The sequence below is a fragment of the Xiphophorus maculatus genome, chromosome 14, assembly GCF_002775205.1.
Source record: "Xiphophorus maculatus strain JP 163 A chromosome 14, X_maculatus-5.0-male, whole genome shotgun sequence".
In the NCBI taxonomy this organism is placed as follows: domain Eukaryota; kingdom Metazoa; phylum Chordata; class Actinopteri; order Cyprinodontiformes; family Poeciliidae; genus Xiphophorus; species Xiphophorus maculatus.
Window position 1 is genome coordinate 16,554,750 of NC_036456.1, and position 15,505 is coordinate 16,570,254.

Sequence of the window (15,505 nt, forward strand, 5' to 3'; positions counted from 1 at the left end):
AACATTCCACTTGCTAATAACATAATAGCACATTAATTACGTTTATTGGATTTTTTTTTTTTTGGTTAATTAGTGAAATGTTTGGCCAGTACAGAACCGTGGCAGCTACAGGACTGGATCCCTGACGGTGCAGAGCTGCAGCAGCACCACGGACAGCGCAGCGCCTCTACGTCGATCCATGCATCATCTGCTCTGACTGCACACACAGAGTTAGAGCACCTGCATGCGCGCTCGTGTTCATTTGTGAGCAAACGCACAGGAAGGAGAAGAGAGAGCCACTGCAACATTTTGAACCCAGAGCAGGCGAAAGAACAATTACTCATCAGAATGCAGGCTAAACCCACACAAACTCTTATCATATACGGCTGTGGACAAAACAGAAGGAAATACATGCGTAATCAGTGACTTCATTTGACTGCAATAGCAACACAGAGCATCATGATTCAAAGCAAAACATGAAGGGAGTCGTCAATTTACATAAAGTGTGGGAAAAGGGATATAAAGTGTAAAGACAAATAGCTTATCTGCATTTGTCTTTACAAATGTAAAGATGGACTGTGTGAACCAAATTATGCTTGGAGATTTAGTATCTTTCCGGTGATTCACTGAACAAATACTTGGTCGGGCAGCTGCTGTTTCTGAGAGCTGCTTTGCATTTGTGTTGCACACATTTGACCAGATAATGGCACATGTGAACAGGTTATTGATACAGCCTCAACAACAATAATTTGAGGTTTTCCCCCCTTGTGAAAGCCTCAAATTATTGAATGGATTTTGCTTGATAATCCTTTCAAGGCTGCAATTATCCTGGCTGCTAATGCAGCTTTTCCTACCGCTTAACTTTATATGAATATTCTTGGATACAGCACTCCGAGCAACAAGTTTCTTTAGTGATGAGCTTTTGTGTCATTAACTGTCTTCTGGGCATCAAGTCAGCAGATTTCCCCATGGCTGTGTAGGAAATAACCTGTAAAGCTACAATCGAAAGAGTTACATGAAATATAGGTTGGAAACATGTCATGCTATGTGTAATGAATCTGCACAACAAACTTTCTGAAATGAGTGACAAATCTTGAGCTTTTACATATTTAAATTTCCTTAAATGCACAGGTATATATAGATATATCTGGGATACACCTTGCAAGAAAAAGTCAGAGTGATGGACAGTTTTGCAAAATAACAGATTATTGGGCAATTGCTTTTTTTTTCTTTATAAACCTCTGTGGACGGCGCAGCAAATCATCAACGAACTCCTGGCAGGTTCTGAAAGTAAACAGAGGAGCAATTTGTCATGTTGCAACATCCAGAGGATGGTTGGAGCTCTGATTGTAAGGTGTAGCCACAGGAGTAGCTCTTTCCCCATGCTTCACCTTTTTCAGGGAATCAAAGAAGCGCCATATTTGTAGTATATCTCAAATTGATTACTTTCATGCTCTATCAAGCACTGCTGCAGTGTTACGATATCAGCAACAGAGGTAAAGCACTTTTTTTTTCTTCCTTCATGCTGAAGAGCAGCACCACTGAGCACATTAAAATAGGCCCCCCACCCCCTCAACTTTTCCAACCCCTCCAGCTCCTCTTCAGGCTGCTGCATTGTACCAGCCTGCTGTCACTGTGCAGTGTTTTTCCACTATATTTTGTTCATGTTTCAGTACAGCTGAGAAGTGTGGAAATGTGCTGATACGACAGCATAACCGTCCCGAGTCCAGCCCACTTTCACAGGCTGCTGGGTGGGGGTTGTTCTGCAGCTGCCTCTGCTTGCACACGTATTTCCGAGCGCGCAGGTGGGAAAACATCTGGGAGCTGAAATTACACATGAAGTCGAGGCTGGTTTTAATGTCTTATTCTTGCTTTAAAGCAAAGGTCTCCTGCGATTGGCCTTTGTAAGCTGCAGAAGATGAAGCCCAGATGTGGAAAACACGGTGCAGAAATTAAATCGGAGAGGAAAACTCTCTGAGGTCCTGAAGACGTCTTGATCTCTTTAGATGTGAAGTGAAGGGTTCCCTCTGTAAACACAGGGCTGATCTATGATTGGGCCCCTATCATTGATTATCTCTAACCGAGGCTAAAAATAGAGCGAGCTAATCCACTGAACAGGCTTCAGATGGAGTTAACAGCACAGCAGCATTCAGATCACGTTACAGCTCGCTGCAGAAGACACCGCACAACACAACACATTGCAAATCTTTTTTTTTTGTTTAAATCCGAGACAGGGAGCGACTCAGACGTCACAGTGCAAACAGCTTTAATTATAAATAAAATCTGTAGAAATGATCAATTTTCTGATTTTTTAGGCAAACATTCAAGAATGTGCCAGTCTCTTAAAGCATCACACTAGATAAGAGGTAGGGAGTTTAAGCTTCCTCTGCTCAGTCATTCTTCATCAGGCGCCTCCTGATCGGCCTGAGGTTCTGTGGAGCAGCTGCCCGCCGTTTTCCCATGTTTCTTTAGAGCTTTCAGACATTTGTCGAGCCTCTTCATGCACAGCGTCACGTCGCCTCGGGTGATGCCCACGGCCGAGGCGGCGTTGAGGTACGGGCAAGGGTACGACTCGGAGTGCGACATGAATCCACGAAAGGTGTGACCGCTTATCGTCTGCTCCTTACCCAGCGGTATCACCCTGGAAACGAGGACGGAAGAGCAAATAAATGATCAAAACTTTTACAAAAAGTAGGAATACATGGAGCCCCCTAGAGGTCGTGGGGGAAATTGTTTTCCTTTGCGTTGCTTCGTCAAAATATTGTGTTTTCTTGCAATAAATGAGCAAATACAAGCTGGTCTATTTTGTATACAGCTAGTAAAAGCCTATTAAATCTAAATAATTTTACATTTACCCATCAAATTATTTTTGTTGAATTTGATGGATATATATAATTATTTTATTATATATTTGCATATATAATTTGTGCAAAATATATATGCACAGAATATATTTAAAATTAATTGCTTAAAGTTTTGAAATGATTCATTATTTTTTACATAAATTAAAAAAGAAAATTTCAGCACAAATATGTGCGCTTCATATCCACTACACAAATAGCCATTTGAGCGAAGCTAATGCTTAGTTACAAGTTATTATTCGAGGCTTTGAGTGGTTTAATTTGGTTTTGTTTTGAAATGGTTTACCACACATTTAATTATTTATATAGTGCAAAGGCTACTTTTAACCCCTTTGTCTCACCTTCTAAACCAAACTCTGCTAAGGAACAAAGAAGCTTCCCCTCAAAGTATTGATTCGGACAATCAACTTCAATCATTTCTGTGCCTGTAAACTGTTATTCAAGGTCAGACAAGGGGACAAAAGGCAGCCGGCTCTGACATTGGTAAACAGAAGTGTTTGTGTTGATGCTTTCTTTCCCAGACATCTTTCCACTTTAAGCAGAAACAGTCCATTAAATTAGGCGCTGGCTCCGATAGAATGGCCTGCCTAATCATCTAAAGTAGTTCCAGCTCATCCATTTTCCCCGATCAGTGACGTCTACAGGGCAGTGTCCTCATTCGTTTGGCTCATCCTGAATTCGTTTTAATATTCAGACTTCTGTGTTAAAAACCTCCACTACCTCTTCCTTTTCACTCCCCCGTTTTCTCCCAGTTTGTCACCTTACAGCTTTAAACATGAATGCATTTTGGGGACTTTTAATTTATAGACCAACTAAAGGAATAATTTTTGTGGGACTTAAGAGTTTTTTTTTTTTTACAAATCACTCTGTGGATATGTTCAAAATGTGGGATATTGGTTTTCATGATGTAGTTTTTCTCACTAACGTTCACCAACAAACGTCAAAGGCCTTCACAGAAGAGCTGCATTTATATCGAGATTAAGTTACATATGTGCCGACTACTTACTAATTAGGCAAATCTGAAGACAAAAGGTCACAGTGGATTTTACTTAGGAGTATCAGAGGAAAGGGGTTCTGATTCCAAAATCTCTGTCAGATTAAACACCCTGAATTACATCAAAGTTTGTGGTTGTAGTGCCAAAAAAAAAAAAAAAAAAAGTGAAACAAAGACAAAGGGGTGACAAACCAGTTTTGATACCTCGCTCCCGACACCTGTCGGGTGAACAGCATGGAGCCGAGCTGAGTCACCGCCTGGTTGCTGGAGGCCTGGAGACCATCTAGAGACATGGCTGAAGGAGGGGAGAGAGGTACCACACCCAACACACACACAGACAAGCATACACACAAAGGGTGAACTGGAAAGGTTAGAAACATAAATTCTGCAGAAACGGGCGACAGCGAGGAGACGACATGCTGGTTCGTGATCAGCACTTTGAGCTCACCCAGAGATATGGGATTATGTGGGGTGTGAAGCAATCTCTCTCCGTGTGCAGAAGCAAGACTCTGCAGCTCCTCAGCCAGGAAGGAATAAATCTCCTGCAGGTGGAAACATTCAGACTATCAGGAAGCTATATATAGCAACAACCATGGCTTTATTTAAACAGCAGCAGCCTTTGGAGTTTTGTTTTCGATAATTCAGCAAATTTAGTAGCAACGGGCTAAGTTTGTGTCCGAAATAAGTCCGTGTTTTTTCTGTTTTTTTCTCCCTTTCGGTTTCACTAAAGCCAGAGCGTCCACCACCTGTCTCCTCCTGGATAGGATGTTTGTTTGCATCACACTTCCACCTCTGGGATCAATTAGAGGAGCAGGACAGGAAGAAAGCACGCTTTTAAACGAAGCATGTTTAAAAGATGCTGACAGAGTGTTTAGCACAGCGCGTGAAGCTTCTCCTGAAGGACTAAATCAGGCCAAATGGGTTCAGGACACAGATGTTACGAGAACCAAACCTGCACAACAACGGGGCGCAGTTTCTTTTTTTTCCTTCTGCTCGCATCGGAATCCCTGCTGAAGCTCTAAAAGGGGGGGTTGTCTGTAACCACAGGCGTGTGTCTGCTAAATCGGTGTGTTTTCTCCTTCAAGAGTCAAACACAAACAGTTCTTCAACCGCATCAAGAGTCCCCGTGTGACCCTTGTTCCTCAGGAACAAAGAGCAACTTTATTTTCCCAGGGCGGAGGAGGAGGGACGCAGCTGGTGACGGCTGCCCAGACAATCTCTCAGTGTTTGGGTCGAAAAGATCCTCCATGAAAACAACACGCCGGCCTCTTAACCGTGCTGCGGACATTTCCTAAATCAATGCTACACGCGGCTTTAAGTGAACCTCAAAAGACTGAACGTCTGAATTATTTAAAGCTCGTCTCTCCCTCTGGAGAGATGCGAGGAACTCTCCGGGATCTGCAGACACGATGGAAAAACCTATTTTGGACATTAATTATGCATTATGGTAGAGCGGGAGAAATCGATGGGCCTTAATGCTGCCGGGTCATCCGACAGGCCAGATAAGGTTCGATTTTAAGGCTTTGTGTTTCAGGATGTAATTAAAAAAGATCAAATGGTCTGCACTGTGTCTCGTAATTAGGCAAATAAAACATCAGATGAACAACAAAGCATAAAATAACTTAGAATTTTATAATATATTTAGCAAAACCTGACCATAATTAAAAAGAGGGCAATAAACAAAAGCCGTTTTAACTAAAAATGCACCGATGGAAAATATTGAGATGACTTAGACTTAAATTTTCTGTTTATCGATGCGAAAAGTAAAACTGTACCAAACTGTATACTTTTGTCTCTAAGACAATCTTTATCATGACTAAAACAAATTGTTCTACAACTGAAAACCATAATAAATAACTTTGCATTGTTTCAGAATAAAACAAGTGCAAATTACTCAAAGAATTATCTTGCATTTTTTACATGGACAATATGGCTAAAAATATCAAAATAAAAGCACTTCCTGTTCAGAATTTTGACATCCTCTCAAGTTTAGTCGCAACATTGCGCCCCACTAATTAAATTACAAATTGTGCCATAAATATGCACATATTTACCACTTCTTTCTGGACAACAATGGTTTTAAATGTAGTTTTACAATATGGTTTCTCACTTTTATTAAAAATCCTCCAAATCGAAGAGAGTCATGTAGGCACAGGAGTGGAAAAACATCCACAGTCTTGAGCATAATTGTCAATTTATGTGAAAATAATAAAGCAGACTTAAATCTACAAACAAGCAGGAATAACAGCCACAAATGTAAGCCATGATGCCATCATCACCTCAGTTTTCCCTTTCTGTTTAAAGAGACAATAATCATTACATGTAAATTTTTGATATTGGAGTCATTAGTAAATAAATCTGTGGCATATTATTTTTCTCATTATTGTGACATTTAGTAAATAGAAATATTTTTGGTAATTCTGACTGACCAAAAACACATTTGGTCTGATTTTACTTCAGATGGTGAAAAATAAAATGGTCTTTTCATTTGCCCTGCGTACATTTCTGCTTTCAACTGTATGTATTATTTTATTATATTATTTAGAGAAAATCCACAATATATTCAAGCAATTTACTGTTTGCAGCTGACTTTGTATGGTATATAGTTATTCCACCAAAACAAAGAGACTTTAAATAAATCATTTTTAAAAAATTATTAAAAAAGTGATGAGCTTCCCATAATGAGTTTATGGAAACCTTTGATATATATTGTACTTAAGTAGATTGTCTGACATTGGCTTAGTTTTTGTTAATTAAATTAGGCTCAATTTTAATTCAGTGTGATTCATCTAAGGTCAAATAAAATAAAGATGAATGAGGTTTTTAATTGTGTTAGGATACATGATCTCATACAAGTCAAGATTTTTAACCATAATTGTATATTTCTACTACAAATGGAGGTTTCATATAAATGTAATCCTAAATCACCGAGTCGTGACGGTCTCCTCTGCGTGATTTTTTTTTTTTTTTTTGTGGCTGTGAACACGTCATGTAGTCTGCAATTTTTTTCAAAGAATATTCCTTCAGAACGATGTCAAAATTCCCATTTTAACCAGATTTGTTAGATCTGCGAGCTTGAAGGGAGGCGGATTTTGTTCAGCACATTTACAGCAGTGTGGAGGAGTGGGAATGCTGCAGTGCCTACGGTCTGAAGAGGGGGAATGCTGCATTGTGAGCAACTCAAAAAGTTCTGGATCAATTTTATCTCTCTACAGCACAACCCTCCCTCTACAAAGCAAAGTGCTTGCTCAAGAGCGGAGTCCCTACTTTCAGTCAGAGTGATGGCCAAAGCCACACGCATCATTAAAGCTGGAACTGGGCTCTCTTTCTACAGGATGAAGAAGCCATTTTAGGTAAAAGGCAACAATACATCTAACATCAGAAACCAATTCATTTTATTCCAATTACCATTTCATTTACATCAGCAGAAGTATTCACAACCCTTGGACCTTTTTGTATTTTGTCATCTTTCAACTGCAAACTTAAATATATTTTAATCATGTGATAAAGTAATCAAATAATTTCTAAATCTTTTACAAAGATTGTGTAAAACAAATTCTGAAAAGTGTGGCATGCCTTTGTACTTAGCACCACTAAGTCAACACTTTATAAAAGCCAATTTATACTGCAATTAAAACAACACTCTTCTTCCAGCTTTGCACATCTAAGAATTAATATTTAGTCTGTTCTGCTTTGTAAAATATTTCCACCTTTGTCAGGTGATAAAGACATCAAATAATCAAAAACACGTTTCTCCACCAGAGAGGACCTAAATCCACCAGAGTCTTGGATCTAGGTCTGGATTTTGACAGGGCCATTCTAACACATGAATATGCTGTGATCTAAGCCAGAGGTGCCCAAGTCCAGTCCCTGAGAGCTACTATCCTGCAAAACTTAGATGAATCTCTATTTCAGCACACCAGAATCAAATTAATAGCTCTTTACCAGGTCTCTGTAGAGCTAGCTAACATGCTAATGAGGGATTTCAGTCATTTAAGTCAGGTGTGTTTGAACAGGGAAGTATCCAAAAGTTAAAAGGATAGCAGATCCCGAGGACGGGACTTGGGAATCCCTGATTGTAGTCCTTCTATTGTAGCTCTGGCTGTATGCTCTAGCTGGTTTGCTTCCAGGATTGTTGTGTATTTATCTACATTTATCGTGAACTTTGACCAGATTAATTTTTTTCCTCCTGCAGTGTTTGGCCTTGAACACAAATAGTGTCTTGTCAGCACACTAAAAACCACCATAACCATTGGAAACTAAGCTTCAGGACAAGGGGTGAAATGGGATTTAGGATGTTTGTTCACTAACTTCCTTTAAGAAAACTCAGGAGATCTACACGCTGGATTTAGACTGAGATGAAATTACACACAATGACTATTTAAAAGGTTCATTCCTTCTGAGAAAAGTTGGTTGCACATGTCCCACTTTTCAGATTTTTATCTTCAGAAGGAAATTTTGCCTTGGTCTGTCACGTACAATTTAAATAAAACAAAGGTTTGTGGTTTTAACATGGTAAAACTTGAAAAAAAACAAAGCACTGTTGCTGAAAATACTTAGCAGAAATCCCACCTTGACACAAGAAGAAGCCATGCTATTTTTAGCTTTAGAAAGGGTAGTGTCTGTTCTCACCTTTCTCTCCGATAGGTACCTCTTGTAGCCGTTGGATCCCAGAGTGAGAAGGGTAATGAGGACATCGAGGGAAGGTGAAGCCGACGCTCTACCTGGACGTAGGAACACCAAAGGAGATTTTGTGGGGCAGTTAAAACAAACTAGAAAACAAAATCTTCCCATAATCAGTTCAGATTCATGACTGGCATGCCAAATACTCAAAAGGAAAAATACTTTATTTCATATCTTATTTATTAAATATCTTTCAACATAACATAAATAGAAAATAAGTTATCTTTATACCAATCATTCATCTTGCCTGTGAATGAGTTATATGTTTTTTTTCAACATTATGGCAAGAAAACAGAATGAAGCTCCCACCAGAAAAATGTGTGAGATTTTACCATCTTCTATAGACAAAGAAAAAAAATGTGTAGAATAAACTTTCAAAAAGGTGTCAAATATAAAATGCTGGCTGAGCAAGCCAGATCAAATTCTTGATTTTTGTTTAATTGTTCATTCAGAAAGATTCCAAAGGTTTAAATCTGTACGATCACAATTATGTGATCAACAATTATGTTTCGTCAAAAGAGTCGGAGAAGCTGATTTTTATTGGCTTATAGAAACTCCTTCAGTTTCTATAGATCACCAGCCTGAAAAGAAAGATTTAAAGGAGAGAAAATTTGAGGAAAAAAAAGAAAACTAGATTTCATGTGAAAGTTGTCTTTATCAAGAAAACTAGAGCATGTATCTGTAAGCTGCAGTCATAACAGGAAAAGGGGAAAGTCCCATCTTTTTAAAGAAAACGCTTCTGAAATGAACACCGTTTTATCAGCTGTTTCTGTAAGGCCATTCTGATTCAGATATGATTGGTTTGTTGCTCACCTGGGTACATCTTGCTTATCTCCTGCACAAAAGACTCATCAAAACCTGCGATTATGGCTCCACCTACTGGAACCATGAAGTTCTTGTCCAAGCTCTGAACAAAGGCATCGATTCTTCCCACGCGAGCCCCCTGTTAAAAACAGGAGACATTTAGGACACAAAAACGATGCATCTTTCTAATTAGAAACGGTGGAGCTCAAAAGTTCCATGGCTGTCAGATGTTTACATAAACACATATAAATTAATCTAAAAGATTTGGGCATTTGAGGGGGTTATTTTTGCAATGACCAATGATGACACAACAAACACTACGTATTAAAAAAAACTGTATTACACACACAGATTAAAGTATATAACACATCCCAACTACACACTTTCTGTCACCACTAACAACTCCTGGCATAACTCTGGCTGAATATTTGACCGCTCTTCATAGCAGGATTTGTAGAATTCATGTGCATCACCGGCTTCTCTGACCTTTTAAGAATAATCCTTAAATTCCCAAAAGTTTTGCTTCATTAATTTCAAAATCTATTTTGATGTGCATTTGTATCTCTATCAGATTTCCAGCCATCTGACTAGAGGTAGCATCTTGAGGTGAAGATAATTTGATTGGGATGATCAGGATCAACGCAGGAGACAGCAAGGCTCCAGTCTATAGTGAACTGGAAGAAGCAGGAACTCCAGTGTGACTACACCAGGTAGAATGAGATTCACATCACCATGGACAAGTCCAACGGCTTTTGGAGAAAAGAATTATCCTCAGACAAGGGAAATATGGAGTAATTAAACAGGAAGAAGATCTAGAAGACCGAAATTAAGACTTTCAAACCTTGAATATTGCACATGATTACTGTACCAATTGTCAAGCATGTAGGTGGCAGTTGTGGTGCAATGAATAAAGAAGATGGAGTTATAAAGGTGGAGGACATACTTCCAAATTCTTTTAAGGTGGAAGTTATTGTTGTATTTCCCACTGTGTAGATTAGGGAATACACAGTAAAAATTACACTAAAGAAAATATATTCATTTGGTTTACTGCATCATGACTGCTCATTAAAAAAAACAAACAATTCAAACAGATCCTTAAAGCCCCAGAATTGATATAAAATTCATGCAAATGTATTTAAACTACTAACTGCTTTACTCCAGTCAAGTCTTAGCTGCTGATACCTGCTGTATAAGATGCATGCATTTGGACGACTGCACTCCATATGCATTGTTAACGATGTGCGGGATGTCATGTTTGGCACACATAGTGGCCAGTTCTTCAAGCCTGGAAGACGGAACGAGACAAAAACATAAAACAAGCAGTAGCTTTCGTTATTCACACTCTGAAAAAAAACTAAAAAGTTGGATATGCTTTGTCACAAAAATGCTGCAGACGTTTGAGAGTACGGTAAAAATCTTCCATTAACCTGTCGGGGACCCGTGGAGCGAAGCAAGACGTTGTCGAATGAACGCACAGGATGTTTTCTGCTCCAAGGTCATCGATCTTGCGTTGAACCGCTTCTAGGTCCGTTCGCAGCTCATCTCCCTCCACGACGTTCTCCACAACTACGGGTTCAAATCCTGAAAACAGGAACCGTTTGTCATTAGAGAGGAACTCTGCTCTAAGATAGAGGTGGAGTAGAAGCAGGGCTTAAAAATAACTAGGGGAAACCGAAATCAAAGATACTCTGTAAAGTAAATGGGAACTTTTCAAAAGGACTCATTCATTAAAAGGAGGTCAGGTTGCCGTGGATTTTGAACGCTGACCTGCTGTGATCATGGATTTGAAACATGACTTCTGGTCGATGCGAGGCCAGATGATGTAGCGGGCCTTGGGTCTGCGGTGACGGAGGGTCAGGAAGCACAGAGTCAGGCTCATTCCTGTTGCCATGGGAACAACGAAGCAGCTTGCCACACTGCGAACACCTGGAATAGAGAGTAATATTGAGACCTTTCATACCAAAGACATTTTTAGACTTTGTTGCACACTGGAGTTTTTCTTATTATCATCACAGCGGCAAAAGTGTTTATGCTTTAACCATTTTAATTTATTTATAAGGTTAGAAAAAAAAAACCCATTATGGGTAGTCTATGCAACATTTTGTTTTTTTGAAACGCTACTGTTTTTTTCTTATTAAATGTTTTATCTCACAAGCTGACATTTTTCAACAAACCTGCAGCACTCTCACCTGAAATCTTCAAGATGTCCAGAACAACAGAGTTTGTGAGCTTGTTGAGCAGACTGGATCCCGCAGCTTTGGGCTGAACGGCAGCGATGTCACCCGACCGACCGATGCCATGGATCAGCCTAAACAAAAACAGCAGCGGCGGGAAGGTTAAATTCACTAAAACTTATCCTGCTGCAGAGGTGCTGCTCTGTTCCGGAGTGAGATTTGGAGAGAAAGCGGCAATTATCGATAGAAAAAAAAGTTTAACTCCCAACAAAAAGACTTCACACACACTGAGAAATTAGGGAAAAGGGAAACTTATATTTTACAATAACATTACACATCAGTGACACCAGACTGAAGGCTACGATTAATACAAACTGGGTTTATTTAACACCACACACTGACCGCATTCATGTGACGCCGCAATCACACAGAGAATCACGCAAAATGTCGTGGCTGTAACCTACGAAGTACACACTTAAATCAAATCTAAACTTTTAAAATGTCAAAGCAATATATCTGCATGCTTGATGAGACTTTTTATCACTATGAAAACATACATAAATATACAAAAACAAAAGTCATGTGGCATCAGTTTTGAAGAATAGTAAGATTGGGGTATTTATTTTGAAATATTTTCTGTCAGGGATCAGAAAAACATTAAATTAACATCAAAATACACATCTGGTGACCTAGGGAGGACTAATTTGAGACAGCTGGGTCTTTACACTCCTCACCCTTTTTAATGACGCTTCAGCAAGGACATAGAATGAGCTGAAAACTGCAGGATTTTTCATTACTGCTGTATCAAAATAACAACCAATGAGCAAGAAAAATCTGTACTCAAAACCATCTTCACCTCACATCTCCCAAATATCCACAACAATCATTCTCAAGATGAACGTTTGGCCCGTTACGAAAGCGATCTGAACCTGTAATGTCTCCTGGCCACCAGGCTGGACGCCACGCGGCCCTCCCTCTCTCCGACACCGCAGTTGCCCAGGAAGTTGTTGCTGTCCATCACGGCCAGCTCGTTAAGGAAGAGCTCTACGGTGCTTTCGCTCCATCCCTCCTCCGGACACTTACCCTGTAAAAACGCAATGTGAGAAGACGATACATCTGCACCAAAGCAAAGCAAACGTATCTAACCCAACCTGGTCCAGTAAATGTCTGATGAGCTGTTCGTGGCCACGGCGAGCCTGAGAGCCCTGGCGGATGTAGGAGGACGAGACGGTTTTCTCGCAGAGGGTGACGTTTTCGCTGTTCATCCCTGCTGAACACATGACCTGACATCAGTCTCACCATCTTATATCTTGGTTTTCTTTTCTATTTTGTATGACGCACAAAACTGATGTTTTCTCAAATAAAACTTTGCCTACATACTAAGAAATCACTGGCCTTCGTCTTTACAGCTACATTCACTTGCTCAGGCAGTGCAGGTTTTGGTTTAACCACAAAGCTGCAAAAATACTTTTATCCCAAATAAAAAAACAACAATAAATGTGACACCTGTGATGAAGACGGGCAACAGGTCGGGCATGTCTGACGATAAAGTGTCTAATAGCAACAGACACCTTAAGACATCATTGCAAAAACACTTGTTTTCAGAACCAGTAAGTTTAATTTGCTCTAATAATTACTTTCTTGCAACTAACAGTCACGATTAATCAAGGAAGGTCTGGGAGAGTTCAAATCAATCAAATCAAAGATGTGGCGACTGCTAATGGCTTTCTCTACACAGTATAAAAAGCAATGGGGTGTGGTTACCTGAAGTCTTAGAATCATAATGTAATGTTTTTCTATAAAAGGAGTATAAAAAAATACAATGTACCACTTAGGCGGCTCTACTGAAATCCCTCCTTGGAGCTAATCTATCCATCATCTTTATAGGACATCTTTATAGTAAGGGGCCATCTGTCTCACAATTCGAAGAGATTTGTGTATCATGTTTTAGTAGTGTTTTTTTAATATACAGTACAGACCAAAAGTTTGGACACACCTTCTAATTCAATGGGTTTTCATGACTATTTATAAGGCAAGAAATCCCACTTATTAACCTGACAGGGCAGGTTGACCTATGAAGTGAAAACCATTTCAGGTGACGACCTCTTGAAGCTCATCAAGAAAATGCAGAGTGTGTGCAAAGCAGTAATCACAGCAAAAGGTTGCTACTTTGAAGAAACTAGAATATAAGGGGTATTTTCAGTTGTTTTACACTTTTCTGTTTAGTGCATATTTCCACATGTGTTATTCATAGTTTTGATGCTTTCAGTGTGAATCTACAATGTCAATAGTCATGAAAATAAAGGAAACTCATTGAATTAAAAGGTGTGTCCAAACTTTTGGTCTGTACTGTATATATACAAATTGTGACACTGACTCTTTTGTAGTTCACGAAGAATAACAAATGACCAAAAATAACTAAATAGTTGTTGTTTTTTAAAGAGCATCAGTGTGCACTCACTGATTGCAGTTTTCTGGTCGATCGCTGATTACCGATCTTTAAAAAGTCTGATCTGCCGATTAAAATTCTGGCCAACGGCAATTTCTTTTTCTTTTTTTGTTTGAAATGTTGCCGAGTAGGCAACAATGTGGTGACTATTGCTGACCGCGTAAGCTTGCAGACGTGACCCGGTGGATGGGTCCGTCAGTCAAACCTCTGTCATGGGAGAGCAGAAGATTTTTAGACCTTTGCTGAGGTAGATAAAATCTGCTTCACATACAAGTATCGGCCGATCACCAATCTCCCAAAATTAAGGAAATCGGCACTCTTTAGATTTTGCAGAAAAATGATTGAAAATCGTTCATTTTACCTCCACGTTTTCTGCTTCACGTAGCTTTTCAAGGTAACAACACACACGCAGCTTTGAGCAACTTACCCGCAGTTGTGCAAGCGTATCCTTAACAGAGGTGTCTGACGTCTGGTTACAGTCCGGCAGACGGCTGCCTCATGTTTGGGTCAGCAGCAGCGCTGACACCCGGTGTTTGCTAAGCTAATGTCTCCCCCGTGAATCCTCACGTTGGTCACACTCTAACAATGGCCCTCGCCTTATCGCTTCTTCCCCCTGAAAACCCTCTTGAGACAAACCTTGTTGTGAAACAAACCTCCTCACAACCTCAGGCTGCAGAGGAACATGTGTAACTTGTACCGTGGCGGATGAAGGTTGAAGACGGAAAGCAGAGCGCTGAACTACGGCAGGCTGTCACGTGACTTCAGCGCGCAGATCACGTGATCAAAGTTTGTCTGTCAGAGCAGAAAAGAGAACCGCAGTTTTAATTGCGGCTTTAAATTCGTGTTTTCCAGAAATTGTCCTCGTCACATTTTTACTTTTAAAAATAGATTTTTTTTATTTATTTATTTTTTTTTTAGAAATAGATTCGTGTTTTGACCCATTATCTGTAATGAAAACGTCGCATTTTAAAACAAGAAAACTACACTCAGAACAAGAGATGGGACAGTTGTCAGTCATGGTAAAAACTATCTAAATCCTATGATGAAATTACATAAACACAAATTTATTAGTCCGAAGGTCTTGACAGCATTTCAAATTTGAAACCTGGATATTGACCGGGCTATTTCAGAGTTAGCTGTCAGGCTGCTTTATATTATTTTAGAATACTTTGGTTGTACAAGGGACCTAGTGGACTCAGAGGCTGCAAGATGCCCAGGTTCTGTGGGTGAAAAACAAGCCAAAATCATCACCCTTTCACCAGTGTTTCAACACTGAGAGCATTTGGCTGTCTGTGTTGAAACACTGATTTAGTCCTTTAAATCAAGACTAAAAACTTATTTAGAGTTGACTTCAATTAATAGTAACTGGAGCGTCATAAATTGTAGTCAATTATTGAACATTTCATCACTTTGCTTTATTTTGCCACTGTTGTTTGTTGTTGTTTTTTTCTCATTGTGTAAAGCACTTTAAATTGCCCTGTTACTAAAATGTCCTGTACAAATCAACCTGGTTTCTCATTGCACTGGAAAGTGTGGCCAAACTGATCTAATTTGCGAAAAA

The 15,505-nt window shown here is 39.5% G+C and overlaps 1 protein-coding gene across 7 annotated transcripts; it reads right to left on the minus strand.

Annotated features, from left to right (window-relative positions):
- Positions 1 to 132: 132 nt before the first annotated feature.
- On the minus strand, positions 133 to 14,716 carry sepsecs (Sep (O-phosphoserine) tRNA:Sec (selenocysteine) tRNA synthase). 7 transcript variants are annotated; one of them, XM_023347168.1, is made up of 12 exons: positions 14,581 to 14,716; positions 12,647 to 12,762; positions 12,425 to 12,579; positions 11,511 to 11,629; positions 11,089 to 11,247; positions 10,749 to 10,902; positions 10,504 to 10,606; positions 9,331 to 9,460; positions 8,467 to 8,558; positions 4,283 to 4,376; positions 4,027 to 4,129; positions 133 to 2,620 (listed from the first exon to the last, which is right to left on the minus strand). In XM_023347168.1, exons 2-12 carry the CDS (start codon positions 12,758 to 12,760, stop codon positions 2,374 to 2,376), a joined length of 1,470 nt encoding a protein of 489 aa, XP_023202936.1. In that variant the 5' UTR covers positions 12,761 to 12,762; positions 14,581 to 14,716; the 3' UTR covers positions 133 to 2,373. The 7 variants fall into 7 exon arrangements, with proteins under 7 accessions (XP_023202936.1, XP_023202935.1, XP_023202937.1 ...); XM_023347167.1 differs by having other exon boundaries at positions 12,647 to 12,765; positions 14,372 to 14,716; XM_023347169.1 differs by having other exon boundaries at positions 14,598 to 14,715.
- Between the last annotated feature and the right edge of the window lie 789 nt (positions 14,717 to 15,505).

What these genes read in the sequence shown, in the direction of transcription:
- sepsecs (XM_023347168.1), bottom strand. Translation starts at nt 12,760, where the DNA reads ATGAACAGCGAAAACGTCACCCTCTGCGAGAAAACCGTCTCGTCCTCC. An exon ending in GCTCCACGGGTCCCCGACAG is followed by an intron (nt 10,607 to 10,748) that starts GTTAATGGAAGA and finishes TCCGTCTTCCAG; the next exon opens with GCTTGAAGAACTGGCCACTA. An exon ending in GGAGCGAGGTATCAAAACTG is followed by an intron (nt 2,621 to 4,026) that starts GTTTGTCACCCC and finishes CCTCGTTTCCAG; the next exon opens with GGTGATACCGCTGGGTAAGG.